At 45.2% G+C, this 27,802-nt stretch overlaps 1 protein-coding gene and 1 long non-coding RNA gene across 17 annotated transcripts; both read right to left on the bottom strand.

Annotated features, from left to right (window-relative positions):
* Positions 1 to 472: 472 nt before the first annotated feature.
* On the bottom strand, positions 473 to 16,680 carry ELK4 (ETS transcription factor ELK4). Its single transcript, XM_050985380.1, has 4 exons — positions 15,317 to 16,680; positions 12,999 to 13,928; positions 11,361 to 11,477; positions 473 to 9,193 (listed from the first exon to the last, which is right to left on the bottom strand). Exons 1-4 carry the CDS (start codon positions 15,521 to 15,523, stop codon positions 9,095 to 9,097), a joined length of 1,353 nt encoding a protein of 450 aa, XP_050841337.1. The 5' UTR covers positions 15,524 to 16,680; the 3' UTR covers positions 473 to 9,094.
* On the bottom strand, positions 9,209 to 11,358 carry LOC127060823 (uncharacterized). 16 transcript variants are annotated; one of them, XR_007780190.1, is made up of 5 exons: positions 11,268 to 11,352; positions 10,841 to 10,902; positions 10,443 to 10,566; positions 10,228 to 10,289; positions 9,209 to 10,165 (listed from the first exon to the last, which is right to left on the bottom strand). It is a non-coding gene; the product is annotated as an uncharacterized LOC127060823 (long non-coding RNA). The 16 variants fall into 16 exon arrangements; XR_007780189.1 differs by lacking the exon at positions 10,841 to 10,902 and adding an exon at positions 10,903 to 10,964 and having other exon boundaries at positions 9,209 to 10,289; positions 11,299 to 11,358; XR_007780186.1 differs by having other exon boundaries at positions 9,209 to 10,289.
* Positions 16,681 to 27,802: the final 11,122 nt, after the last annotated feature.

The raw sequence follows: 27,802 nt of genomic DNA, 5'->3' as shown, positions 1-27,802 counted from the left end.
GAGGGGGAAAAAAAATCTTATTTTAAGGAAATTTTCATCAGAAGAGCACCTGATTTAGCAAAACAGGAATAGAATTTAAAATAGAATTTTAAAATAGAATTTAAAAATAGAATTTTAAAAATAGAATTTTAAATAGAGTTTAAAATAGAATTTAAAATAGAGTTTAAAATAGAATTTAAATAGAGTTTAAAATAGAATTTAAATAGAGTTTAAAATAGAGTTTAAATAGAATTTAAATAGATTTTAAATAGATTTTAAATAGAATTTTAAATAGAATTTTAAATAGAATTTTAAAAATAGAATTTAAAATAGAATTTTAAAAATAGAATTTAAAATAGAATTTTAAAATAGAATTTAAAATAGAATTTACCTCAAGGTTTGATGAACTCCCTCCTCATCACATCCCCTACATTGAAACTTTCTATTTTATCTACAGAAAGTAAAAAACAAAACCAGTCAAATGAGCAAAAAACTTTGTTAAAAATATTTATTTAAAAAAATACAATTGTTTTGCATGTCTGGTTGCACATAACTATTAACATATGATTGACTTGAATGATTTGCTACAATGCTTTTTTTAAAGCCAGCTTGCATTATACAAAGCAAAATCCCTCTGTCAGTTCTTACAGAAAATAGTTTTCTTTAACTATTCCCACCCCGTTTATTTTAAAAAAAGATTGCAATACATTGATTTTTATTTTTTGTTGGTTTTTTTTTGCACAAAAATCGAAGCAATAGAAAAAAGTCACCTGATTTCTCAGGAAAGACCTTGGTGATGTTTGAATAACAATTCCCAAAGAGCCGCTGCCAGAGCAGCGTTTGTCACTTTGAAGTGGCAGGACAGTGCAAAGGAAGTTTTGCAGCTGAAAAGCTTTTCCTCCTGATTGCTTTCAACCCTGAAATGTGCTCCAACTCCATCCCTGCCCTATTCCAGTCGCTCACACTTTGAATTTTCACCCTGAAGGTCTTCCTAAATGTTATCTCAGAAGGTTAAATAAAAGCAAAATTTAGTAACACTGAACAATTACTGAAAACTTTGGCTATTTATGTACTTGCATTACATACCAGCATTTTTATTTTATTTTATTTTTTTTTAAACACATTAAGATACTCTAATAAAATATTTAAAAATAAAAAGTTAAACTGAGAAGCAATTCTGTCCCAGGCAGGGTCACCTAGCTGGAACAAGGGGTGACTTTTACAGTTGTCTTGTCCAGAAAAGTCTCCAGTGTAGGAAGTTTCAGACACTCACTACAACAAAACTTTGCCTCTTGAATTTGTAATATATATATTTATATATATATATATTTATATATATTTATAGAGAAATGAAAAATGCAACTCTGGTCTGGAAAGAGCCACTGGAAATGTTCCCCCTCCTGCTGCTGCTGCTGCTTTCAGGGGAGTTTTCCCCATGGATTGTTCTGGAAATCCCAGCCAGGTCAAACTGGGAAAGGTGAAAATCCAGCCTGGAGTTCCAGGGGGAGGGATCTGCTCCCAGCTGCCAAAAATCTGCCAAGAACCCAGCTCAGCCTGAAAATTCCAGCAAGGAACCACCCCAACATCACCTTCCCACTCCAGCACTGAGCAGGACACACACACAGCTGGGTGCTGGAGGGGCTAAAATACTGATTTAAATCGATTTAAATTGATTTAAATCGATTTAAATCCTTCCAAAACACCAAAAAAACCTGCCCATCCCAGCGAATCTGGAGCAGCTGCCAGAATAGAATCACCTTCCCAATCCAGATGTGCACTCCAGCACTGAACAGGACACACACACAGCTGGATGGGGGTGCTGGAGGGGCTAAAATTGATTTAAATTGATTTAAATCCTTCCAAAACACCAAAAACTGCCCAGCCCAGCCTAGGGAAGCTGGAGCAGCTGCCAAAATCACCTTCCCAATCCAGATGTGCACTCCAGGAATGAACAGGACACACACACAGCTGGATGGGAGTGCTGGAGTGGCTAAAAAATTGATTTAAATCGATTTAAATCCTTCCAAAACACCAAAACCTGCCCAGCCCAGGGAGGCTGGAGCAGCTGCTGCTGGATTTGTGCTGATTCCCAGGATTTTGGCCTCCCAGAATTCCTGCTGGAGAAGGATGATAAATTCCAGCTGCCCTGATCTCCTTTAGAGGACATGACCACTGCGTTTCCCTGGGATTTTTTTTTTATTTTTTATATTTTTTTTCCCCTTTTTTCAGCTTTATTATTCCAAATCAACTTCTCAGCTCTAAAAGCAGAGGGGAAGAAGCATTCCATGTGCTACTGTACCCATCACAAAGCACTGTGACGTACATAAGGCCATCTGGTAACACTGCAACAAGCTACAAAACAGGTGGGAAAAAGGGAATTTTAGGGTCTTTTCTCAAAGCTACAAAGAATAAATCTCAACCCTGTTCACAGAGAATGAAACGTTTCCAAAGGATATTTTATGTAGAAAAAAAAAAAAAAAAAAAACCAACTCTGTACAACTGAACAACAAGAAATAAAAGTTAACACAATTTTAGGAAGAAGTTTCAAAGCTTGGAGGGGTTGGGACATGCTAGGGAAAAATCAAAATCCAGCCCCAAAAGCCATCCCGAGGAGCTGAGAGCAAAGAGGGGTTGGGAAATGGGAGCTCCCCACGCCAGGAGCCATGCACAGCCTCAGAACCCTCCAAAAAACACTGAAAAAAATCACCTTAAAGGAAAGGGAAATAATCAAAATAAACGGCAGCAGTTCCAGTTCTTGGTTCAGGGCTCTGCACTCAGCCCCTCCTGCCTGGCTCCACTCCCATCCCTGATTTCCAAAGGTCAGGATTCTCCTGCTCCACCCCTGCTTTGAGATGAAAACCTCCTGCAACACAACCTCACAGAGAAATCTTGGAAATCAAGCCCAAACTTTTGTTCCATGCACACAAAACTACTCAAAAACATATTTAAGACACTTTTTTTGAGGGTTTTTTTTGGGTTTTTTTGGGGTTTTTTTTCCAGGGGATGTGGCAACCAACGATGTCAAAAATAAACCTTTGGCAACTCACGAGTGCAGGCTGGGGCAGGATTGATTTGAGGGCTAAAAGAGAAGAAAAAAAAACCCCAAAAAACCCCAAAAACACCTCCCAAAGGAGTGCAAAATATTTCAAAGTGGGCACTGCAGAGTGCAGGACCTGCTCAGAGGGAGGATGGGGATGTTCCTATGGATTTTTGGGAACACATCCCACCAGGCATCACCCACATGTGCTCCAGGCAGATTTAAACAATGAGGAATCTTAAAAAAAAAAATAAATAAATTACAAATTTCAGCTCTGAGTGTGCCTGGAAGAGCTCCACAAACAAAATCTGCTGCTTTCTTTGGGAGGTGGAAACAAAATTCATCTTTTTTTTTTGCCAGTTTTAGGGTGGTTTTGTTCCAAAATAATTTGTAGGGAGCAGATATTTTGTTGTTCCAGCAGGGAAATGTTGGAATATCCAGGGAGGAACAGAAAAACAACCTGCAGGGAACACAATCTCCTGATTCCTGCTTGTTCCTGGCATAAAAACAGGAATAAAATCCAAGATTTTAGAAGAAAGTTCAGGATTTACTGACACCAAAACCCAAAATTTCACCTCCCTGCTCCGAGCCCGTCAGGGAATCCTGACAGGAATGGGCAGCTCTAAAATCAGTCAGGTTTTTAATTAAAATTCTTCTGGAGGAAGATTTGGTTCCATTCCCAAGGATTTCTCTCTGTCCAGAGCCACCTCTGCCCTCCCCAGTCATTCCCAGTGGAATTCCCAAAAATCATCAGGGATGAACTGGCACAAAGCTGGATGGGAGTGCTGGAGAGGCTAAAAACTGATTTAAATTCATTTAAATTGATTTAAATTGATTTAAATCTCTTCAAGACACACAAATAAAAACCTGCCCAGCCCAGGGAAGTTGGAAAATCTGCCAAAATCACCTTCCCAAAATCCAGGAATAAACAGAACACACAGCACCAGGGCTGGATGGGAGAGCTAAAAATTGATTTAAATCGATTTAAACGGATTTAAATCCCTCCAAGACACCAAAAACCTGCCCAGCCCAGGGAGGTTGGAGCAGCTGCTGCTGGATTTGTGCTGATTCCCAGGATTTTGGCCTCCCAGAATTCCTGCTGGAGAAGGATTGCCCCCAGATGAATCCCAGCTGCCCTGATCTCACCCAGCACTGCTGTGTCTCCCTAGAATTTTCTCCTTTTTTTATTTCTTTCCCAGCTGTATTATTCCAAATCAACTTCTCAGCTCTAAAACCAGAGGGGAAGAAACATTCCCCAAGGAAAAGGGACATAAAACTTTTGGGACAAACTGCTGCTGACCCCAAAATCTTCCTCTGCCAGCCCCAGCCTGTCCCACTCCCCTGATTGCTCACACTGCTAATTGCTAACCCTAATTGCTGCTTAATTAACTCCAAATCAACCCCTGAGGCAGCACCAGCCTCACCAACCATCCTGGAGAGCTCCTGGGTGAATATTCAAGAATTTCCTGGGAGTCCCTCGGGGGCTGCCTGCAATATCCCACTCTGATTTTTAAGACAAAACCACCCCACCAGCCCAGAGGCCAAGAGGTCTCTTCTTTTCTTTTCATTTTCTTTTTTTTTCCCCCTATTTCTACTCTTCCAGATCCAGATTCTATTCCTCACAGAGCTGAGGAAGGAAACAAACCAAAAGAGTCACCCAAAACTCAAAAATTTTGAAGTTCCTGTGGATTTTAACAACATTTTAACACCATTCCCTGCCCCACTGCTGAGGCTGATTTCCAGAGCTGACACTGGAAACGAATCTGCCTTAAAAATGGGAGAGGCTCAACTGCAGAGCACATCAAAAACTGCCAAAAACCAGGAGCAAAAAAAGGTAAATCAAGGGATAAACCCACAAGAGAGGGGCAGGGCTGATCTCAGCTGGAGGAGAAGCTCCAGGAGGGGAGCAGGGCCCTTCACTGCCACCCATCCCACAGGGAATCCCCAGGGAATCCCCAGGGAATCCCCAGGGAATCCCCCCTGGGCTGGGGAAGCACCTCAGCAGCTTCACTGCCCTCAGAGCCAACATCCAAACCCCAGAATGTTCCAGAAAATGCATCAGAGGGGGAAATGAGCCCAACCAAAGCCCTCCTGCTCTCACATCCACCATCCCAAAGATCCCATGGACACTGAGGCCTGGGGATGCTCCAAGGGAAAAACAAGGAATTGTCCAACTCCAGGGATTTCATCCCAAAGATCCCGTGGATTCTGAAGCCTTGGGATGCTCCAAGTGAAAAACAAGGAATTTCATCCCAAAGATCCCATGGACACAGGCCTGGGGATGCTCCAAGGGAAACAAAAGGAATTGTCCAACTCCAGGGATTTTATCCCAAAGATCCCATGGATTCTGAAGCCTTGGGATGCTCCAAATGAAAAAGAAGGAATTGTCCAACCCCAGGGATTTCATCCCAAAGATTCCGTGGATTCTGAAGCCTTGGGATGCTCCAAGGGAAAAAGAAGGAATTGTCCAACCCCAAGGATTTCATCCCAAAGATTCCATGGACTCTGAAGCCTGGGGATGCTCCAAATGAAAAAGAAGGAATTGTCCAACTCCAAGGATTTCATCCCTCCTGACCTGCTGCAGAACAGAGCCAAGTGTGCCCAACCCTGGGCGCAGGAACTGTCCTCATCCCCTGCTGAGACAGCTCTGAATCAAAGCTCTAAACCCAAAGCTGCTGCTGAAATCAGCCCCAGAATCCCTCCATGGCCCTCTTCTCACCAGGATCACCCTCCCAGGAAGGACAGAACCCCAAGGGCTCCATAACCACGGGACATTTTCCTGCTTCCATGAGCTCCAGGAAAATCCAGGATCTCAAAGAGAGCCAGGCAGCAGCAGCAGCTCCCCATGGAAAACTAAACCAAAAATAAAATAAAAGAGATTCCCAGAAGCAAGACACGAGTTCAGCTTCCAGGATTCCCTAAATCCAAGGAGGTTTTGGAATCTCTGGGTTCCATGGAAGGTGTGACCAAGGTGAGGGGTTTATTCCCACCTCCAGGAGCTGGCCAGGATGCTGAGTTCTTGTTTGTCTTCCACCAAACTCTTTTGTTCCACCAAAACTCTTTGACCTTCCACGTAACCCAAACCAGCCAGGAACAAACTGCTGCAAAAAAATGACCAAGCATTCCACAAAACCAAAGCTACTCCAGCAACAGGAGAAACCTAAGAAAAAAAGCTTTGTAATGCTGCATTTTTAATTTTTTTTTTTTTAAGGTTTTTTTGGTTTTTTTTAAATCACCACGGTACAGAAGTAAACCAGAATCTACTCTAACCCCAGCAGCCCTAGGCTAAATCCAAACCAAATGCACAAAACTGCTCCTGAAGTGACCTCAAGAACCAGCAGCTGACAGAGGGAGGGAGGCTCTGTCAGGAATGTGAGCCAGGAGGAGCTGGCAGCTCCCCAAGGAAAAAGGAAATATTCCCTTCAGTGACCTGAAAACTGCAGAGGAGAAAAAGCAGCAAAAGCTGCTCCTCTCCCACCTCCTCTCCCTTTTCCAGCTGCTTCCTCAGCTTCTCATCCTGTCCACACTCATTTTTTTTTTTCCTGTTTTTCCTGGTGGAAACTTTCCCATCCAGACAGGAAAACCTGGATCTCTGTGGCACAGCAATTTTGGGAAGCTTTAAGGAGAGGAGGAGCCCACAAATAACTTTTTTTTTTTTTTGAGGAGGGCTTGACCCTCTGCCCAAAGCCATAAAAGCTCACAAAGAATTAAGTGCACAAATTTTCAACAGCTAAACTTGGCTTTTCTCCACGGGGGGAACAAGGGGGAAGGGAAGCAATTAAATTGCAAGTTTTTAGTGCTCATTCATGAATTTTCAATTCCAATCCCAGCCTGTAAATGTCAAAAGTCCCAAAGTATTTGGTAGGCATAAAATTGGCCAACCTGAACCAACCAAAGTGCTGCTATTTATCCATAGCTCTAGAAATTTCCCAGAGCAGGCTCCAAACATGCAAACCCAAAACCAAAAAATTCCAGATGCCTGCTCTTCACCATCACCTGCAGCTTCGCTTCTTGCATTTCAAAAACAACAATAAAACTCAAAAAGAAAGGTCAATATTGCACATTTTTAAGAGCTGCTGGCGCAGGAATTTCCTCCTGCATCTGCTGATGTCTAAATGTGAAGCATTTTTTGCCTCTGACAGGAGCCAACAGGAAGACAGGTCACTCCATGAGCTCACTCCCTGCTTCTCCACCTGAAAAAGGGATTTTTTTTTCTCCCACTTTTCCCCTGGGCAGGTGAAGAATGCCCAAAAAAAGCGACTCTGTCCCACCCACCTGTCCCAGGTGTCACACAAAAGTGGTTTTTTGTTTTATAGAAAGGGAACATCACTGCAGGAAAAGAAAAGTCCTGGGTGTTGTGGCTTTCAAGAGAATTCCAAGCCTGCAAAAGTGGCAGAAGGGGAAAAGAAAAAAAACAACAAAAACCTCTGGAAAAGTTTGAGTTCACCACTTCTCCATGGAATAGGTGCAGTATTTACAGCAAACTCTGTCAGCTCCTCGTGCTGGACAGGGGAAAATCTTCCTCTGCTGCTGGCAGCCTGGAGGATGCTGAAGGAAAGAGATGTCTCCATCTGTTTTCTGGGAATTTTTTATGGGGAGGATCCTCTGACAGCCCCAACTCAAAGCCAGAAGTTGCTGCCTGACATCAAAAGCCCCAAAATTGGAAGGACACGAACCCACAGCTCAACACTCCCAGACTGAGGGGCTGAGAGAGGAGCAGCTCGCATTTTTTTCACCCCTCAGTTTTCTTAAAAGGCCTCCTGAGGTGTAAAAAATCCACCTACAAATTCCATCTCACCTCCACTGGCTCTGGAAAACAATCCTGCATCATCAACCCAGGACACCAAGGAGGTGAAAAGAGGATGAACCCCATGGAACCCCTCAGCCTGCTCTGGGGCCAGAGCTCCCTCCAAAAAACAGAAAAAAAACCCCAAAACCAACAGCTCCACTGCAAAACTTGGGAGAAGAGCTGGGAAAAAAGGAGCTTTTCCACCTGGGGAAAAGCAGGAAGCTTTTCCAGAGCTGTGGGGAAAGAAGAGCAACACTAATGCTGGGATGTTGCTGCTCTCACTCAGCCTGCTGGGCTCTGGTCAGGCAGCAACCTCCCCTAAAAACCCAGGGAAAAACCCCAAAAATCCAGGGGAAAACCCTCAAAACTGCAGGGAAAATCCCCCAAACCTGCAGGGAAAATCCTCCAAACCTGCAGGGAAAATCCTCCCATCCTGCTGGTCCAGCAGGGAGCTCCCAGGCTGTGGCACAAGAAATGTTTGGACTCCAGCATTGAAACTCTGTGAGAAGTGAAAGGAGCTCATCCCACTGCTGATGGGAAGGGAAGGAAGGCAGGGAAACATCCAAAATCCAGCCCCACCTCTTCTCTCCCAGGAGCTCCACAGAATTGTCCAGGACATAAACTTGGAATAAATCCTTGAAAAAAAGAAAAAAAAAAAAAAAAATAAAATCCTCCCTGCAAAAAAATAAAATAAAACAAAAAAAAAAAAAAAAGGAGAGAAGGGCAGCAGAGAAGCCCTGGCTGCTTTTGCTGCTGCAGAGGTTGTGGTGGCCTGGGGGCAGAGCTGCAGCACACAGCCCATTCCCAAGCTTTCCCTGGAATGCCAGCTTCCATCAGGATTCAGGGCTCTCCTCGCTGAGCACAGGAAGCAGAAGAGCAGAGGGGTTTTGTTGGTTGGTTGGTTTTTCCCAAGAGTTCCAGAGAAAAAACCTCCTCTGGTGCTGTTTGCTGCAGTCAGTGCAGGGGCAGGTGCTGCAACATCACCCAAAATTCCTTTTGGACATGGGGAAAATCCTTCCAAAGTGAGGAGGAGAAGGAACTGGAGCTGCAGCTCCTATTAAGGCGTTTGCATATACATTCCCAACCTGGGTTCTTCCAAAAAAAGGGGAATTTTTCCACAAAAAAGGCTTTTTTTTGTGTGTTGTTTTTGGATTTGGGAATGGCAACAACTCCAACTGTTGAGAATCTCAGTGGAATTACAAACTGCTCTGTTTTCCAAAAAAAAAGGTTGGAGGGAAATGTGCCATCCCTGCCTTGCTGTGTCCTTCCTGCAGCAGGAATTCCATGTGCTATGTCTTCTGCAGATCCGGGGAAAAGGGGCCAGGGGTGGAGGGTCCATCCAGTCCAGACAGGGTAAATGGGCCATGACTGTTCAGCACAGATGGAAACTAAGAGATAAAAACAAAAATAATCAAAAAAAAAAAAACCACTTTAATTCATGTTCCTCCCATATCTGTGCACAAAGAAAGGCAAAAAAAAACCAACCCAAAAGTGACAACAAAACAAAGCAAAGCCAGCCCAGATTTCAGGGATGCTCTTGGCTTCTCACTTTTAATTTATTTACAGTGCCAAGCAGGGTCACAGTGACCCCATATCCTCATTAAAATGTGATTTTAATGCAGGTTCTGAGGAAAACTGCTCTAAATTCAGTTAATTATCAGCTGAAATATCCATTGTCATTCCAGCCCTCCTTGTTTATTCCCAATCCTCGTGGCAGAGATGAGGAACTTCCTTCATCTCCATGGAGACGACAGATCCCAACCCAGAAGATTTCATTAAATTCTTTCATTTCAATGAAATGAAATCATAAATGAATTCAACTGGTTAAATTCTATCCTTTGCCACAGCAAATTGTGGTAATTCCAGTGCCAGAGTGGAATTGTGAGGGAAAAACATGAGAATTACAACTAAAAGAGAGTTTTTTCTTAAATAAAGTGGATTTTTTTTCCTAAATAGTAAAAATTATCCTGGCCTTGGAATTGTGAGGGAAAAACATGAGAATTACAACTAAAAAAGGGTTTTTTTCTTAAATAAAGTGGATTTTTTTCCTAAATAGTAAAAAATATCCCGGCCTTGGACACTTCCAGGGATCCAGGAGCAGCCAGAGCTTCTCTGGAAGAGGGTGGGAGCACCTGGGACTCACCTGGGACAAGGTGGGAGCACCTGGGACTCACCTGGGACAAGGTGGGAGCACCTGGGACTCACCTGGGACAAGGTGGGAGCACCTGGGACTCACCAGGGACAAGGTGGGAGCACCTGGGACTCACCTGGGACAAGGTGGGAGCACCTGGGACTCACCTGGGACAAGGTGGGAGCACCTGGGACTCACCTGGGACAAGGTGGGAGCACCTGGGACTCACCTGGGACAAGGTGGGAGCACCTGGGACTCACCTGGGACAGGGTGGGAGCACCTGGGACTCACCTGGGACAGGGTGGGAGCACCTGGGACTCACCTGGGACAGGGTGGGAGCACCTGGGACTCACCTGGGACAAGGTGGGAGCACCTGGGACTCACCTGGGACAGGGTGGGAGCACCTGGGACTCACCTGGGACAGGTGGGAGCACCTGGGACTCACCTGGGACAGGGTGGGAGCACCTGGGACTCACCTGGGACAGGTGGGAGCACCTGGGACTCACCTGGGACAGGGTGGGAGCACCTGGGACTCACCTGGGACAGGGTGGGAGCACCTGGGACTCACCTGGGACAGGGTGGGAGCACCTGGGACTCACCTGGGACAGGGTGGGAGCACCTGGGACTCACCTGGGACAAGGTGGAGCACCTGGGACTCACCTGGGACAGGGTGGGAGCACTGGGACTCACTGGGACAGGTGGGAGCACCTGGGACTCACCTGGGACAGGGTGGGAGCACCTGGGACTCACCTGGGACAGGGTGTGAGCACCTGGGACTCACCTGGGACAGGGTGGGAGCACCTGGGACTCACCTGGGACAGGTGGGAGCACCTGGGACTCACCTGGGACAAGGTGGGAGCACCTGGGACTCACCTGGGACAAGGTGGGAGCACCTGGGACTCACCTGGGACAGGGTGGGAGCACCTGGGACTCACCAGGGACAAGGTGGGAGCACCTGGGACTCACCTGGGACAGGGTGGGAGCACCTGGGACTCACCTGGGACAGGGTGGGAGCACCTGGGACTCACCTGCGACAGGGTGTGAGCACCTGGGACTCACCGGGGACAAGGTGTGAGCACCGGGACTCACCTGCGACAGGGTGTGAGCACGGGACTCACCTGGGACAAGGTGGGAGCACCTGGGACTCACCTGGAAAGGTGGGAGCACTGGGACTCACCTGGGACAAGGTGGGAGCACCTGGGACTCACCTGGGAACCAAGGTGGGAGCACTGGGACTCACCTGGGACAGGGTGGGAGCACCTGGGACTCACCAGGGACAGGGTGGGAGCACCTGGGACTCACCTGGACAGGTGGGAGCACCTGGGACTCACCTGGGACAAGGTGGGAGCACCTGGGACTCACCTGGGACAGGGTGGGAGCACCTGGGACTCACCTGGGACAGGGTGGGAGCACCTGGGACTCACCTGGAAGAGGGTGTTAGCACCTTGCAACCGGGCAGGGCTGAGAGGAGCCACGGGGCTCAGGGTGCTCCAGAAGTGGATGCTGGAGAGCAGAGGGCTGGGAGTCAGCAGGATGGGAGTCTGGAAAGGCAGGAGAACAGCTGTCAGAGCCTTTCCCACGGAATTCCAGCCTTTTCCACGAAATTCCAGCTTTTCACGTGGAATTCTAGCCCTTCTCACAGAATTTCAGCCTTCCCCATGGAATTTCAGCAGGGAAATTCCAGCTTTTCCCACTGAATTCCAGCTTTTCCCACTGAATTCCAGCTTTTCCCACTGAATTCCAGGCTTTCCCATGGAATTCCAGCAGGGATACTCCAGATTTTCCCAACGAATTCCAGCCTTTCCCACAGAATTCCAGCCTTTCCTCTGGAAATCCTGCAGGGAAATTCCAGCTTTTCCCATGGAATTCCAGACTTTCCCCTCGAATTCCAGCCTGCCCCACAGAATCCCAGCAGGGAAATTCCAGCTTTTCCCATGGAATTCCAGCCCTTTCCCTGGAATTCCAGCAGGGGAATTCCAGCTTTTCCCATGGAATTCCAGCCCTTTCCCTGGAATTCCAGCAGGGAAATTCCAGCCTTCCCCCTGGAATTCCAGCCACAACACCCCCCCAGCTGCCAGAGCTCCCATCCCCTCCTTCCTCCTGCTCCTCCTCCTCCCTGCCAGCCCCACCCAGCTCTCCCTCCCTCCATCCCTCCCACTCCCCTCACTGAGCAATCCAACCCTTTTCTTCCACCCCCAAATCCTGCTGGAAGCCACAGCAGAGCAGCTCCTCCTCCAACCCAGCACTCTGGAAAAGTGGGATTCTGGATTTAAAAAGGAAAAAAAAAACCCCAACAGGCACAAGCCTGGAGCCACTGACAATGCCAGCAGCAACAACAGGAGTTCCCATCCAGCTCCTGAATATTCCAGGTTCACCAGCCAAGCACTTCCCAGGCTGCCAAAAGAACAATTCCACTTGGATTTGGGTTTTTTTTTTCCTTTTTTCCCATCTTCAGCCACTTCAGTTTCCAACCAGCAGCTCCCCCATGGTTTCATTCCAATCCCAATTGATTGCAGGGGAGAGATCCCACAGATCCAGGATGATTTACCAGCCCTGCTGGATTCAGTTCCAAGTTTTCCAGGAGACATGAAAGCTTTCCTTTCCCACACAAAGATAACAACCAAATTAAGCAGCTGCTCTTATTGCTGCCTGCTCACAAGACTTTGGCTTTGAGGAAATGCTCCTCACTGAGTGAAAACAGCTCAGCACACACCTCTCAGGGGCTGGGTTTGAAGGATTTAGGAATAATTCAGCATTCCCCTGGCAAGGTTTACAAAATCCTGCTGGAACTGGTTTGGGTTTTGCCTCCACATGCCAGCCCTGTGTGCATGCCCAGCACCTGGGCACACTTTGGGGTGAATTAACACCAAACTTGGCTTGGATTAAAAAAAAAAAACACAACAAAACCAAGCAGGGAGTGACATCCTGAGTTTCAAATCTCTGCAGACAATGAACTATTCATTTTCCACTTGCTCTTTTCAAGCACAACATCATCACTATTGTTAGTTTAAACATAAAAAAAAAAAAGAAACCAGGAAGGGAATTTGAGGAGATTTGTTCACCTGAGAGAAAAGTGCTGGAGTGAGAGAAGCAGTGGGGAGAGAAGGACTCAGGATGCCCAGAGGACTGGGATCACTGCCTGTGATGACCAGAGTGGGAGCCAGCTCCAGCCCTTTGGGTTTTTTCGATCTGGAGAGGTGATTGGCAAATTCCTTCTCCAGCCCAGCTGAATCCTGCTGCTCTTTGGGCTCTGGGGATTGCTGCTGGAGGCTCTGGGCCTGCTCCAGCTGCTGGGAAGCCACAGATTCGATGTCTGTGTCAATGTCCAGGTCGGGGTTGGAGCTCAGGGGCGGCGAGGGGGGCGTGGAGGGCACCTGGAGGCCGGGGGACACCGAGGACATGGGCGGGGTGGCCGTGAAGCTGCTGCTCAAGTTTGGCAAAGGTGCTGGAGGAGCTTCAGGGACGCTCAGCTTGGGCAGGACCAGAGTCTCCAGGGTCTGCAGAGTCTCCTCAGAGCCCAGGGGAAGCGAGGAGGACACGGTGGGGGTGGCAGAAGCCGTGGAGGTGACGGCCACCGCTGAAGTGGTGGAGACCAGAGGGGCAGAGGGTGGCTTTTTGGAGGGCACGGTGACAAACTTGATGACAGAAGGGGTGGGGTCCTGAGGTTTCTTCTCCGTCAGCTTCTCAGCCGGGTTCTCGATCTTGATGGACCTGAAGAGTTTCACGCTGGAGGAGTTGAGGGAGTTGAGGGTGAAGGAGGAGTACAGGCCTGAGTGGATGTAGTCGTTCCTGCTGGAGGATTTAGCACAGGACTGGGATTTCTCCTTGCCACAGTTTTCCACATCCTTGGGGGTGCTGGTGACCTCCCCAAAGCCGGGCATCTCGGGGTCCCCCTCGAGCCGGCCCACCACCAGCGGATCCATGTTCAGGATCTCTGGGTAGGACACGAATTTGTACACAAACTTCTTCCCATTCACCTTCTTAATGATATTCTAAAGGCAAGAAGACAAAGTATATTTAGACCTTTCTGCAGATTAATTTTCTTCCTACAAACACTGCCTAAAATAGGCAGAGGAATTAAAGTCTGTAATCTTTCAGCCAAAAAAAAAAAAAAAAAAAAAAAAAAGAATGTTTTTTCTTTTCCTGTTTTAAAAACACCCTGCGTGTTCCAGTTTGGCAGACAAAACACTGCAACAGGTGAGCTTAACCTGACCTTAAACTGGCTAAAAACAGCCTAAAAACTGCCAAGAAATCCTGTTTGACATCCAAAAATGCCCATTACCCCCAGCAAGGATCACTCAGCCGGGTACACTACGGGTAATTTAAGAGGAGAACTTGCTAAAGGCTTTCTCCAGGACTGCAGAACTGAGAGCTTGCACTTCAAATCAAACCACTTTTATTCTTAATAAGATGATAATAAAAGAGAATAAGCAGCTGAGCTAGTCAGCAGAATGCAGCCTAATCAGTTATTTCAATACCACAGAACAGCATCTGTCAAACTTGTTTTGCTCCTCAGCGAAATGCCACACACTCTTTGGACTCGGAATTATCCTTATTTATCATTCCCTGATTGGTGCTGAGATCTCTCAGTACCAAAGCAGATTTGTGGCACCCAGTAATGAACACCAGCACCCTCCCACCTGCTCCAGGCTGAGGCTCCTCAGAAACTGGGGGTTATTTTTATCTGCTCCACTCACACACGAGCAGCCGTGGGATAAAGGGAAACAAAGGTGAGACTCCAAGATGTTGGATAAACAAAAGCTTCTTACTCTGCTGGGCTGAAAACAGTGGTCAAAGTGAAGGTGAAATTCTGAACACATAGAGAAAGTAAAAATACTTAGGGATGGAAAAAGCTTCTTACTCTGCTGGGCTGAAAACAGTGGTCAAAATGAAGGTGAAATTCTGAACACACAGAGAAAAGAAAAATACTTAGGGATGGAAAATGTTTAATTTGAATGAAATAAATGTCAAGAGAAAGGTGCAAAAAGATCTGGAAGTGGTGCAATGTTCAAGCTCTCCACCATCAGCCTCTCCCTGTGCTCTACCTGGATTTTAACCCTTGCAGGGCTGTGTATTTCTGAAAGGGGAACGAGGATCCAAAGGCAAATTTGCCTGAGCAAAGCCACCAAACCAACACTCTGCACCAGAACCTCCCAAAACAACCAGCGAGGAGGAACCAGCGCGGCAATAAACGGAATTAAAAACCAACCCAACACCTTGAAACAAAGCAGCCCAACTTCCTCCAACCTGGCAGAGGCACAGCAGTGCCACCCCTCCCCTGCAGGAGGAGGAGGAGGAGGAGGAAACAAAGCTCCTTAGCTGAGAGGGATAAGGATTGGAGCAGGATTGGAGCAGGATTGGAGCAGGATTTCCAGCCTACCTTCACGTAGTAGTAGCGCAGCGCCCGGCTGAGTTTGTCATAGTTCATGCTGGGCTTGTTCTTGCGGATCCCCCAGAGCCTGGCCACCTCCTCTGCCTGCAGCAGCTTGAACTCCCCGTCGTTGGAGGTCCAGCAGATGATGTTCTTGTTCTGGGGCTCTTGGAGCAGCTGGAGGAGGAACTGCCACAGGGTGATGGCACTGTCCATAGCAGAGAGCTGCAATTCACAAAGGCAGGTTAAGCCCAGAGCATTTCCCTCCCTACAAGGTTGGGATGGGGGGGAAAAATGGAGCAGGGATTGTTATTTCCAAAGGCAGCAAGAGTAAAAAATTATTAGTCACCAGTCGTGAAAGATGTTCCCTGCAGAACTGAGGGGCTGAGTGCCAACTCTGGCGTCTCCTCCCACATGTCAGTACTTTTCACATGGGTTATATTTAGCCTCATTTAACTAAATCAGGTCACTTTGGGTAAGTTGCAGTGAGTCACTACCCCCCCAAAAAAAAAAAAATGTTTCCAAGTTGTTCCATGTTCACCCACTCTGGCTTGTGCTGCTTTGTGAGGAAGAGCTCAGGGACAGCCAGGTAGGGATCAAACCACCCCCTCAGCTCCTCCTTTCCCTCCTGCTCCCACCTCGCAGGGAGCTCAGCACAACCAGGAACTGCAAAGCTCCAAGAAGATGCCAGAGCCAAAACAACTCAACCTCCCCTCAGTTTCCATTCCAGCCTCTCAATCTCTCCAATCTCCCTCCAATTCCTTCTTTTCCAGGTATCACCACTGGTTTTTTTCAATGTTTTTTTGTGTTTTTTCAACACAAAACTAAATTAGGATTATTCCAAACTTTGCTCAACTCTCCATCCCTGTCAATGATTTAGGCTGAGACTTTCTAGGACTGATATTTGCCACTTGATCCCTGCTCTAAAGTTGTTGATGCATAAATTCATCAAGGACAGACCAGGCAGATAACATTTTACCTCAGCCATTTCTGACTACACCAAATAGTATTTCCACAAGTAATTTTCAGCAGAACACTCATCATTCTGCAGAAGATACAGGTGAAGGAAGTGTGAATTAAACCAGGCAAAAAAAATGTGAATTAAACCAGACAAAACATTAATCCCAAACTCATATTAATTCAACATCTCCTATAGATTCTCTTAGTCCAGAACTGTTTAATTAATGAAGCTGAAACTTCTTCCTGTGAAATAAAAACAGGAAAAAGGTTCTGGCATAGTGAATAACCCTGGATACACCTAATATTGGATATACACTATACACATAATATTGGATATTCACTACACACAATATTGGATATTCACTACACACAATATTGGATATTCACTACACACAATATTGGATATTCACTACACACAATATTGGATATTCACTACACACAATATTGGATATTCACTACACACAATATTGGATATTCACTTTATTTTTCCCCCTAGGAGAGGGGCTCCAGGGGTTCCACTGGGTGAGCTTGATATTCAAACATTAATCCCAAACTCATATTAATTCAACATCTCCTATAGATTCTCAGAACTCTTTAATTAATGCAGCTCTAACTTCTTCCTGTGAAAAACAGGAAAAAACGTTCTGGGATAGTGAATAACCTAATATGGGATATTCACTACACCTATTATTGGATATTCACTACACCCAATATTGGATATTCACTACACCCAATATTGGATATTCACTACACCCAATATTGGATATTCACTACACCCAATATTGGATATTCACTACACCCAATATTGGATATTCACTACACCCAATATTGGATATTCACTACACACAATATTGGATATACACTACACCCAATATTGGATATTCACTACACCCAATATTGGATATTCACTACACACAATATTGGATATTCACTTTATTTTCCCCCCTAGGAGAGGGGCTCCAGGGGTTCCATCTGGGTGAGTTTGATGTTCAAACACTAAGCCAAGCTCCAAAGGAAAGGCACCAAGAGCCAGGCTGGTGCTGGGTGCTGCCCCTGTGCACCCAGGGCTCAGCCTGCCCTGCCAGCTCATCCTTGCTCCCAAAGCCTTTGATTCCAACCTCGTTAGTGCCCAGCACTCAGCCAGCCCTAAATAAGGAAGGGAACTGTGTCCAGGGCAGAGGCTGAGCTCTCAGGGAGCCCTGGCACAGGATCAGAGCTGGCAGTCCACACAGGGCTCTGGGCAATACGAGGTGGCACCTTTCTGGGCACAGCCCTGGTGCAGAATGCCTGCCTCGTGGCACACAGTGCCTGATGTGCCATTGATCCAGGCAGGTAAATTGCTGCAATTACACGGAGCAATCTCCAGGTGAAGGCCACCCACATCCCTGCTTAGGCTGGCCCCAGGTGCTTTCCCTGCTAATTACTGCACAGCACAACTCCCTGCTTGCCCAAATTAATTGCTCAGCACTCGAAGAAACTGGAGGCTGTGCTTCCAAACCCTTCCCACACTTCTCTGTGCCCTACCAGCTGATCCATGCAGGATTTAGGGACCAGGAAAACACCTGAAAACCCTTCCAGGACCTGCTGGTGCCAGGGCTGTGCCTCCTCACCCAGGGGGATGATGCAGCCACACGTGGTGGGGAGCACGAGGACTGGGTTCTGGCACCCAGCAGAGCTGTCAGGAGCACTGAGATGTGCTGGGAGGGAGCAGGCAAACCAGGCTGAGTGATGATTCCCACGCTGCGTTTATCTCCAGCGCTCTGGGAGCACTGCACCAAACTGATGCAACGTGGAAATCACATTAGCAACAGGATCTCACAGAGGCAAAGGCTTTTGGTTTTAAATTTTTCTCCACTTCTCCTGCTAAAAATCCACGCAGCTTTCATCCCAGAACTGATCTGCTGTTAGTTATTTCATAGAGCTGCTTCCCTTGAGGAAGTTCTACCTTGCTGTTGATTCCAAGCTGACCCAAAGCTTTTTTTAAAATTTTTCTCCACCTCTCCTGCTACAAATCCAGGCAGCTTTCATCCCACAATTGAACTGCTGCTATTTCATGGAGCTGCTTCCCTTGAAGAAGTTCCACCTTGCCATTAATTCCAAGCTGATCCAAAGCTTTTTTTAATTTTCCCCACCTCTCCTGCTACAAATCCAGGCAGCTTTCACCCCAGAATTGAACTGCTGTTTTGCTTCCCTTGAGGAAGTTCCACCTTGCTGCTAATTCCAAGCTGACTCAAGGCTTTTTTTAAATTTTTCTCCACCTCTCCTGCTAAAAATCCAGGTAGCTTTCACCCCACAATTGAACTGATGTTAATTATTTCATGGAGCTGCTTCTCTTGAGGAAGTTCATCCCTCCTGCAGCTTTCACCCCAGAATTGAACTGCTTCTATTTCATGGAGCTGCTTCCCTGGAGGAAGTTCCACCTTGCTGTTAATTCCAAGCTGACCCAAAGCTTTTTTTTTAATTTTTCTCCTACAAATCTATGCAGCTTTCATCCCACAATTGAACTGCTGCTATTTCATGGGGCTGCTTCCCTGGAGGAAGTTCCCCATCCCTCCTGCTACAAATCCAGGCAGCTTTCACCCCAGAACTGAATTGGTGTTTTGCTTCCCTTGAGGAAGTTCCACCTTGCTGTTAACTCCAAGGCTTTTTTTAAAATTTTTTCCCACCTCTCCTGCTAAAAATCCAGGTAGCTTTCACCCCAGAATTGAACTGCTGCTATTTCATGGAGCTGCTTCCCTTGAGGAAGTTCCACCTTGCTGTTAACTCCAAGCTGACCCAAAGCTTTTTCTCCTACAAATCCAGGCAGTTTTCACCCCAGAATTGAACTGATGTTAATTATTTCATGGAGCTGCTTCCCTGGAGGAAGTTCCACCTTGCTGTTAATCCCAAGCTGAGCCAAGCCAAGCCTTGCAGCCCAACTCACAGCTGGTTTGGAATCCAGCTGGAGATGCCCAGAGCAGCACCAAATTCTGTAAAACAGCCCACAAAGAGTGACCAAACTGATGGAAAACACCAGATATTAAAAATCAAACAGGGTAAAAAAAAAAAACAAACCACCATTTTTCCCAGAGATGAGCTAAGCTGTTCTGAGGAGGATTTACCAAAATGAAGAGTTCTCACTGCTCAAATCCTGCATTTTCCAGCTGGAAGGATGCTCAGCCAGGACAGAGTGACAGACTCAGCTGGAGAGCAGCTCTGACCAAGCTCCTGCTGATGGTTCTGGCATTTGCAGCTCCAGGAGTGTCACGACTCTGTCCATCCCTCAAGGGCTCATGGCACACCCCCAGCTTGGAGAAGTTTGCTCTAAGAGCCATGAAAAGGGTGGAGAGGCCTCAGTGATGCCCTGGCTGTCACAGAACAGGAGCACAGAGGGTTCTGGAATGTTCCTGGATGGGTTTTAGTGCATTAAGCAGAATGAATATTCCTCTTTATGAAATATGCACTGCATTCATCTCCAGGGAATGATGGAGATCCTGCAGAGGAACCTCAGGGGAACTTCAAAAAATGGGGAATGTGGAATTTTCTGGAGGTTCCATCCAAAGGGAAGGGCAGAAAACAACCCTGGGCAAAGCAGTGGGGTCACAGGTGGGTTTTGTCCTTTCAGAGTCCTGGAGAGAGCTGTGACCTGGCAAAGTCCAGTGGGCACCAGGACACAACGCTGTGTCTCATCTACCTTTAGTACCAAAGCAGAAAATACATAAAAAACCTCTTGTTTCTCCAGGGAAAAAAGCAGAAAATAAAAAAAAAATAAAAAAAACCCACACAAAATGTAAAATTAAAACCAGCACAGGTGAGTTGAGCACCAAGAAATGTGGGGAAAAGGTTTTTCCCTCTCCAGCAGCCAGGGCAGGAGGCAGCTGCTGCAGCTCCTGGGCACCAACAGGGATGAGAAGTGGCTCAAGAACCCCCTGAGGGTGAAATGTTCTCTCTCTTTACTTTGTAAACAGCATTTCAACTTTTCAAATTTCCTCAAAAGGCTTCATTCTCCTCCTCTCACATCTCTCCAGCAGCACAAACCCCTCCTAAACCCAACCGATTCCTCCGGGACGAGCACACCAACAATCACCAACACCCCACTCCACACCATCCTTCTGGGAAGGATTTTCCCCTCCTGAGAGCCATGGAGAAAGGAAAAGGCAGAAGGGATTACAAAAAAATGCAAAATTAAACAGGTGAGTGAGTTGAGCACCACCAAAAGTGGGGAAAAGGTTTTTCCCTCTCCAGCAGCCAGGGCAGGAGGCAGCTGCTGCAGCTCCTGGGCACCAGCAGGGATGAACCCCCTGCCCCAGTTTGTAAACAGCATTTCAACTTTTCAAATCCTCTCCAGCAGCACAAACCCCTCCTAAACCCAACTGATTCCTCCAGGACGAGCACACCAACAATCACCAACACCCCACTCCACACCATCCTTTTGGGAAGGATTTTCCCCTCCTGAGAGCCATGGGGAAGGGAAAAGGCAGAAGGGAATGAAGCTGAGAGCTTTTCTGTGTGAGCAGGAGGAAAAAATAGCTGCTGGAGGCAGAGGGCAGCTCATCTTTGTAATGAGGGAGCTAAAATAGAGCTCTGTCACTGCCTTGAGATCTTCCCCGACGCCTACGGGTGACCCTGGAGTGGAGCAGGAGCTGCCAGGCTCTGGCACAGAGCTCCCAACTAAGCTGAGCCTGCCCTGCTGCTGCTGCTGAGCTCAGCTCCAGGCCTGGCTTTGCAGGAGTTTAGCCAGGATTGGGGATTTGGCTCTTCCCCTCTTGTGGGGGGTTGGTTTTTCCTGGCAATGTGAGGAAGTGGCACAAAAATCTAAATATTCCCTCTCTGTGCTGCCTGTGCAGGCCCTGGGAAGGGAGTTAAGGCAGGATTAGGGGGGTTAGGCCTGGCCTAAGCCCCTCCTTCAAGCTCTCCTGGCAGATTTCCTGGGCTTGGACTCAACACCAAATAATCTCCAATAATCTTTCACCTCCATTTCTCTGCTGAAGCATCTGCAGCCTGATGATTTCTGCAGATGGGCTGAATGAAAAAAATAAAATAAAATAAAATAAAATAAAATAAAATAAAAGAAAATAAAAGAAAATAAAAAAAAGAAAATAAAATAAAATAAAAAAAATAAAAATAAAAAAATAAAAGTAAAAGAAAATAAAATAAAATAAATAATAAAATAAAAAAATAAAATAAAAGTAAAAATAAAAGAAAAATAAAATAAAAATAAAATAAAATAAAATTAAAATAAAATAAAATAAAAATAAAATAAAATAAAATAAAAATAAAATAAAATAAAATAAAAAATTAAAATAAAAAATAAAATAAAAATAAAAATAAAATAAAATAAAATAAAATAAAATAAAATAAAATAAAAATTTAAAAAATAAAATAAAATAAAAATAATAAAATAAAATAAAATAAATCCTTGTCAGGCCCCCAGGCAGGAAAAAAAGGGCAGAGGAAAGGAAAGAGGCAGGGAGCAAAAGCATCCCCAGCAGGGTGACAGCTGTGCCAGGGTCACAGCCAGGGGACAGCCCCAAAAGGGCCCTGGAGACACAGGAAGGGCTTCCAGCCCCGAAATAAAAACTGGAATTAAGGCAGCAAGAGCTTTGGGGAAGTTTGTGGTGTAGGTGAGAAAATCAAGGCTTCAATTATGAAATTATAGGGAAAAGTCCAGGAAAATGAAAGGGAAAAAATATTCAGGGGAAAAAAAAATAATCCAGGAAAAAAATATATCCAGGAAAAAAATAATCCAGGAAAAAAAAATCTAGGGAAAAAAATATCCAGGAAAAAAAAATAATCCAGGAAAAAAATAATCCAGGAAAAGAAAAAACAAATCCAGGAAAAGAAAATAAAAACCAGGAAATTTCAGGGAAAATTCCGGGAAAAATTCCAGGTAAAAAAACAGGAAAAAAAAACAGGAAAAAAACCAGGAAAAAAAACCAGGAAAAAAAAACCAGGAAAAAAAAAACAGGAAAAAAAAACAGGAAAAAAAAAAACCAGGAAAAAAAAAACAGGAAAAATAAACAGGAAAAATAAACAGGAAAAATAAACAGGAAAAATAAACAGGAAAAATAAACAGGAAAAAAACGAAAAAACAGGAAAAAAAAACAGGAAAAAAAAAAACAGGAAAAAAAAAAACAGGAAAAAAAAAACAGGAAAAAAAACAGGAAAAAAAACAGGAAAAAAACCAGAAAAAAAAAAACAGGAAAAAAAAAAACAGAAAAAAAAACAGAAAAAAAACCAGGAAAAAAAAACAGGAAAAAAAAACAGGAAAAAAAAACAGGAAAAAAAAACAGGAAAAAAAAACAGGAAAAAAAAACAGGAAAAAAAAAAAAAAAAAAGGAAAAAAAAAAAGGAAAAAAAACAGGAAAAAAACAGGAAAAAAAACAGGAAAAAAAACCGGAAAAAAAAACAGGAAAAAAAACCCAGGAGAGCAGAGCTTGCATTGACTGCCACTTCCCAAGGGCATTCCCAGGGATTTGGGGCACTTTGGGAATTCTGGAATTCTCTTGTGCAATCTTGCTGTGCACACAAGGCCTTGGGGGCTGCTCCAGGAAAACAAACAGAGCTGGGGCAAGGAGAATTTTGGAGGTGAAAAACTCCAAACCTGAGCAGGATTTTCCCCTCTTCTCTTTGTTCAATTCAAGAAATCAATAAATCAAATATAAATCAAATAAATCAATAAATCAATCAATAAATAAATCCATTTTTTTGTGTGGTAAGGGTCCAGTTAAATGGATATCAAAATAAAACCAACAATTTCAGCAGTAATATCCAATTCCTAATCAACTTTTCCAGCTCCTGGGGCTGTGACTCACCTGAATTGGTGCTTTGAATTAAAATCCTCATTTTAGAAAGAGCTTAATGTCAAAAAAAAAATCTCCAAAAATCCACAAACCCACTGTCCAAAATCTGATGTGAATTAGGTCCTTTTCCAGAGCACACCCAGGTGAAATTCCAGGCAAAAGCCTCTTAAAATAAAGGAATTTAACAATAAATTCAAACTACAGATGAAGAATTCCACAGTGCCTTAAAAAAATCCCAACCCCTGGCAGCTTTCCAAGCAGCAATCCCATCAAACCACCTCTAACAAACAACAAAAATCCAGGAAAAAGAAGGAAAAACCACCCCAAACTCCAACAAATTCCTGTTTTCCCTTCACCTCTGCCATTCCCTGCCCAGTTGTTCCCAATCCAGGCAGGAAAATCAGATTATTGTGAAGGAGAAGCCGTGGTTATCAAGGCAGGAAGGAAATGCTGAAGGATGTCCTCATGATAAGAGTTTTCATTGCCTAATCCCACTCCAAGCCTCTCTTTTAGTTTTTTTTAATTTTTTTTAAACTCAAAACAAATGTTGCAATAAATTTTGGCTCAAAAATTGAGCTAAAATTAAGGTGTTTTAGCAAAAATTTTTTTTTGGGGGGGGGGTTAGGAACCAGCTGTTTTAGCTTTTAAATCCTGAGAAAGAAATATTTTTCTTTTTGTATTTTTTCCAGTTTTTCCTCGGTGTTTTGTGGCCTTTCTGAATTAGATCAGGAACAAACCACGAAGGACAACAATGACATCAGGATTTCCACAGGACTCAGGCTGGCAGAGGAGCCAAGCAAATTTCTGGGGGTATTTTAATCCTGACACAGAGACCAAAAAAAAAAAAACCCTTTAATTATCAAATGATCACACCTGGATGTTTAAATGTTTAAATGTTTAACCTGATGGAAAACAGGGGGAAAAGGGGATTTTAAAGCCCATTTTGGGTCATTCCTGCAGTGCTCCAATCCCTGCCTGGGCAAAGCTGACACCCCAGCAGTGATTATGAAATTCTGAATTTCCCTGATTTTCCACACTTGGATCAGCATTATATCCTAAAAAAAAAAAAAAAGAGTTAAGGAAGGAATAAGAGCCCAGGGAAGGTTTGGGATACACAGAGGGGATGGGAAACTTCCAAAAGGCTTTGATGGGTTTGTGACCCTGCTGGGATTGTTCCCCAGGGAGCCATAAAAAAACCCCTGAGATTTCCTGGAAGCTCCTAAGGAGATTAGAGCTCACTTCCCCCTCCCCTGGGCCCTGGATTTACCAGCAGATTAAACTGCCTTGCACAGGCACAATCCCTCTGCTGGAAGGAAAAACATCCCCAGCTCACGGCAGCAATAATTCCAAAAAAAAACCCCCCAAAAAAATCCCAGGTTAAAATTCCTTCTGGATGGTGAAACGGGGCTGGAGCTGGAAAAGCTGCCCTGGAAGAATGTGGATGGTACACTCAGCCCCGTTGCCATGGTGATGGAACAACTATTCCCTGCAAACAGGCACAGGGACCCTAAAAATAAACAGGGCAGGCGAAATCCCCGGGAGAGAAACCCCAATTCCACAGTGGGATTTCCAATCCCAATCCCAATCCCAATTCCACAGTGGGATTCCCAATTCCAATCCCAATCCCAATTCCACCGTTCGATTTCCATCCCAATCCCAATTCCACAATGGGATTCCATTCCAATCCCAATTCCACCATGGGATTTCCAGTCCCAATCCCAATCCCAATCCCAACTCCACAGTGGGATTTCCAATTCCAATCCCAATCCCAATTCCAATCCCAATCCCAATTCCACAATGGGATTTCCAATTGCAATCCCAATCCCAGTCCCAATTCCACCGTTCGATTTCCAATCCAATCCCAATTCCACAATGGGATTTCCATTCCAATCCCAATTCCACAGTGGGATTCCATTTCCAATCCCATTCCACCATGGGATTTCCAATTCCAGTCCCAATCCCAATCCCAATCCCAATCCCAATTCCACCATGGGATTTCCAGTCCCAATCCCAATCCCAATCCCAACTCCACAGTGGGATTTCCAATTCCAATCCCAATTCCAATCCCAATTCCGCAATGGGATTTCCAATCCCAATCCCAATTCCAATCCCAATTCCACAATGGGATTTCCAATTCCAGTCCCAATTCCAATCCCAATTCCACTTCCAGTCCCAATTCCAATCCCAATCCCAATTCCACAATGGGATTTCCAATTCCAGTCCCAATTCCATCCCAATTCCCATCCCAATTCCACAATGGGATTTCCAGTCCCAATTCCATCCCAATCCCAATCCCAATTCCACAATGGGATTTCCAATTCCAATCCATCCAATTCCACATGGGATTTCCAATTCCAGTCCCATTCCATCCCATTCCACAATGGGATTTCCAGTCCCAATCCCAATTCCACAATGGGATTTCCAATCCCAATCCCAATTCCACCATGGGATTTCCAATCCCAATCCCAATCCCAATTCCAATCCCAATCCCAATTCCACAATGGGATTTCCAATTCCAGTCCCAATTCCAATCCCAATTCCCATCCCAATTCCACAATGGGATTTCCAGTCCCAATTCCAATTCCAATCCCAATTCCACCATGGGATTTCCAATTCCAATCCCAATTCCACAGTGGGATTTCCAATTCCAATCCCAATTCCATCATGGGGTTTCCAATCCCAATCCCAATTCCACAATGGGATTTCCAATTCCAGTCCCAATTCCAATTCCAATCCCAATTCCACAATGGGATTTCCAATTCCAATCCCAATTCCACCATGGGATTTCCAATCCCAATTCCAATTCCAATCCCAATTCCACAGTGGGATTTCCAATCCCAATTCCAATCCCAATTCCACAATGGGATTTCCAATCCCAATTCCAATCCCAATTCCACAATGGGATTTCCAATTCCAGTCCCAATTCCAATCCCAATTCCAATCCCAATTCCACAATGGGATTTCCAATCCCAATCCCAATTCCACAATGGGATTTCCAATCCCAATCCCAATTCCAATCCCAATTCCTAACAGACCTTTCCTAAAGGCTTCTCCAGATGTCTCTTACCTGAATTGGAACTTTTAGGATTTTATTCATTTTAATTCATTTTAGAAAGAGCCTATTGTGAAAAAAAAAAACCCTCAAAAAATCCCCAAACCCACTGTTCAAACCCACACAGGTGAAAGCCTCTGAAATGTGTAAAATAAAGGAATTAAAGAATAAATTCAAACTAGAAATGCAGAATTCCACACTCCCCTTAGAGTGGAGCCTCCAAAGCAAATCCCTGCCTTGCTCAACTCAAAAAAATCCAGATAAAATATGAATTCAACCCTCTAAAATTCCAGCCCAGCTCTGGAGCTGGTCCAGCCCTGCTGGGGATTTTTGGGGATGGAGAGGAAGGGAGGGAGCTGGAGGTGGAACACAGGTTTGGGATGTGTGTGTGTGGATGAGAGAACACCAAATAAAAAGCAGGATTTGCAGGATTTGCATACTTTCTCCTCTGCCTCCCCTATTGATGTGGGCAGGAATCCACCCAGCTCAGACAGGGGAGTGAAAAAGAAAATAAAAGTGGTGAGGAATTAAAAAAAAAAACCAAAAAAAAAACCCCAGCAGCCATTGGAGCCAAATGAGCAAAGCTTGGATCAAAACAAGGCTGGGCTCAGCCTGCAAAGCCCTGCACCCAAAAATCTCCTGCACCCCAAAAAAATCTCCTGCACCCCAAAAAAATCTCCTGCACCCCAAAAAAAAAAATATCCTGCACCCCAAAAAAAATCTCCTGCACCCAAAAAAAAATTCTTCTGCACCCAAAAAAAAATTCTTCTGCACCCAAAAAAAAATTCTTCTGCACCCCAAAAAAAAAAATATCCTGCACCCCAAAAAAAAAAATCTCCTGCACCAAAGAAAAATCCTGCACCCCAAAAAAAAAAATCTCCTGCACCCCAAAAAAAAAAATATCCTGCACCCCAAAAAAAATCTCCTGCACCCAAAAGAAAAAATCTCCTGCACCCAAAAGAAAAAATCTCCTGCATCCCACCAAGGAACCTCTGCATCCAAACAACTCCTAGACCCAAACAAGCCAATTTCTGGTTCAAAAATCTCCTGTAGCCAAAAATCTCCTGCACCCAAAGATTCCCTGCATCCCAGCAAGGAACCTCAGGGTGCAAACAGCCAATTCCTGGATCCGAAATTTCCTGGATCTCACCAAGCAAAACCTGGACCCAAACAAACTCCAGGATTCCACTGAGCAATCCCTGCACCCAAACAACTCCTGGACCAAACAAGCAATTCCTGCACCTAAAAATTTCCTGGATTCACCTCTGACTCCAAACAAGCCCTGGATCCTAAAAAACGATTCCTGCACCCAAAAACCTCCTGGGTCCCAAAAACCTCCTGGGTCCCAAAAACCTCCAGGGTCCCAAAAACCTCCTGGGTCCCAAAAACCTCCAGGGTCCCAAAAACCTCCAGGGTCCCAAAAACCTCCTGGATCCCAAACCCTACTGGATCCCAAAAACCTCCAGGATCCCAAAAACCTCCAGGATCCCAAAACCCTCCAGGATCCCAAAAACCCTCCTGGATCCCAAAACCTCCTGGATCCCAAACCCTCCAGGATCCCAAACCCTCCTGGATCCCAAACCCTCCAGGATCCCAAACCCTCCAGGATCCCAAACCCTCCAGGATCCCAAAACCCTCCTGGATCCCAAACCCTCCAGGATCCCACCAAGCACCCTCTGACTCCAAACAACCCCCGGACCC

The sequence above is a fragment of the Serinus canaria genome, chromosome 26 (assembly GCF_022539315.1).
Source record: "Serinus canaria isolate serCan28SL12 chromosome 26, serCan2020, whole genome shotgun sequence".
Lineage (NCBI taxonomy): Eukaryota > Metazoa > Chordata > Aves > Passeriformes > Fringillidae > Serinus > Serinus canaria.
The sequence above is the reverse complement of the archived record's forward strand: the minus strand, read 5'-3'. Positions and strand labels throughout refer to the sequence as shown.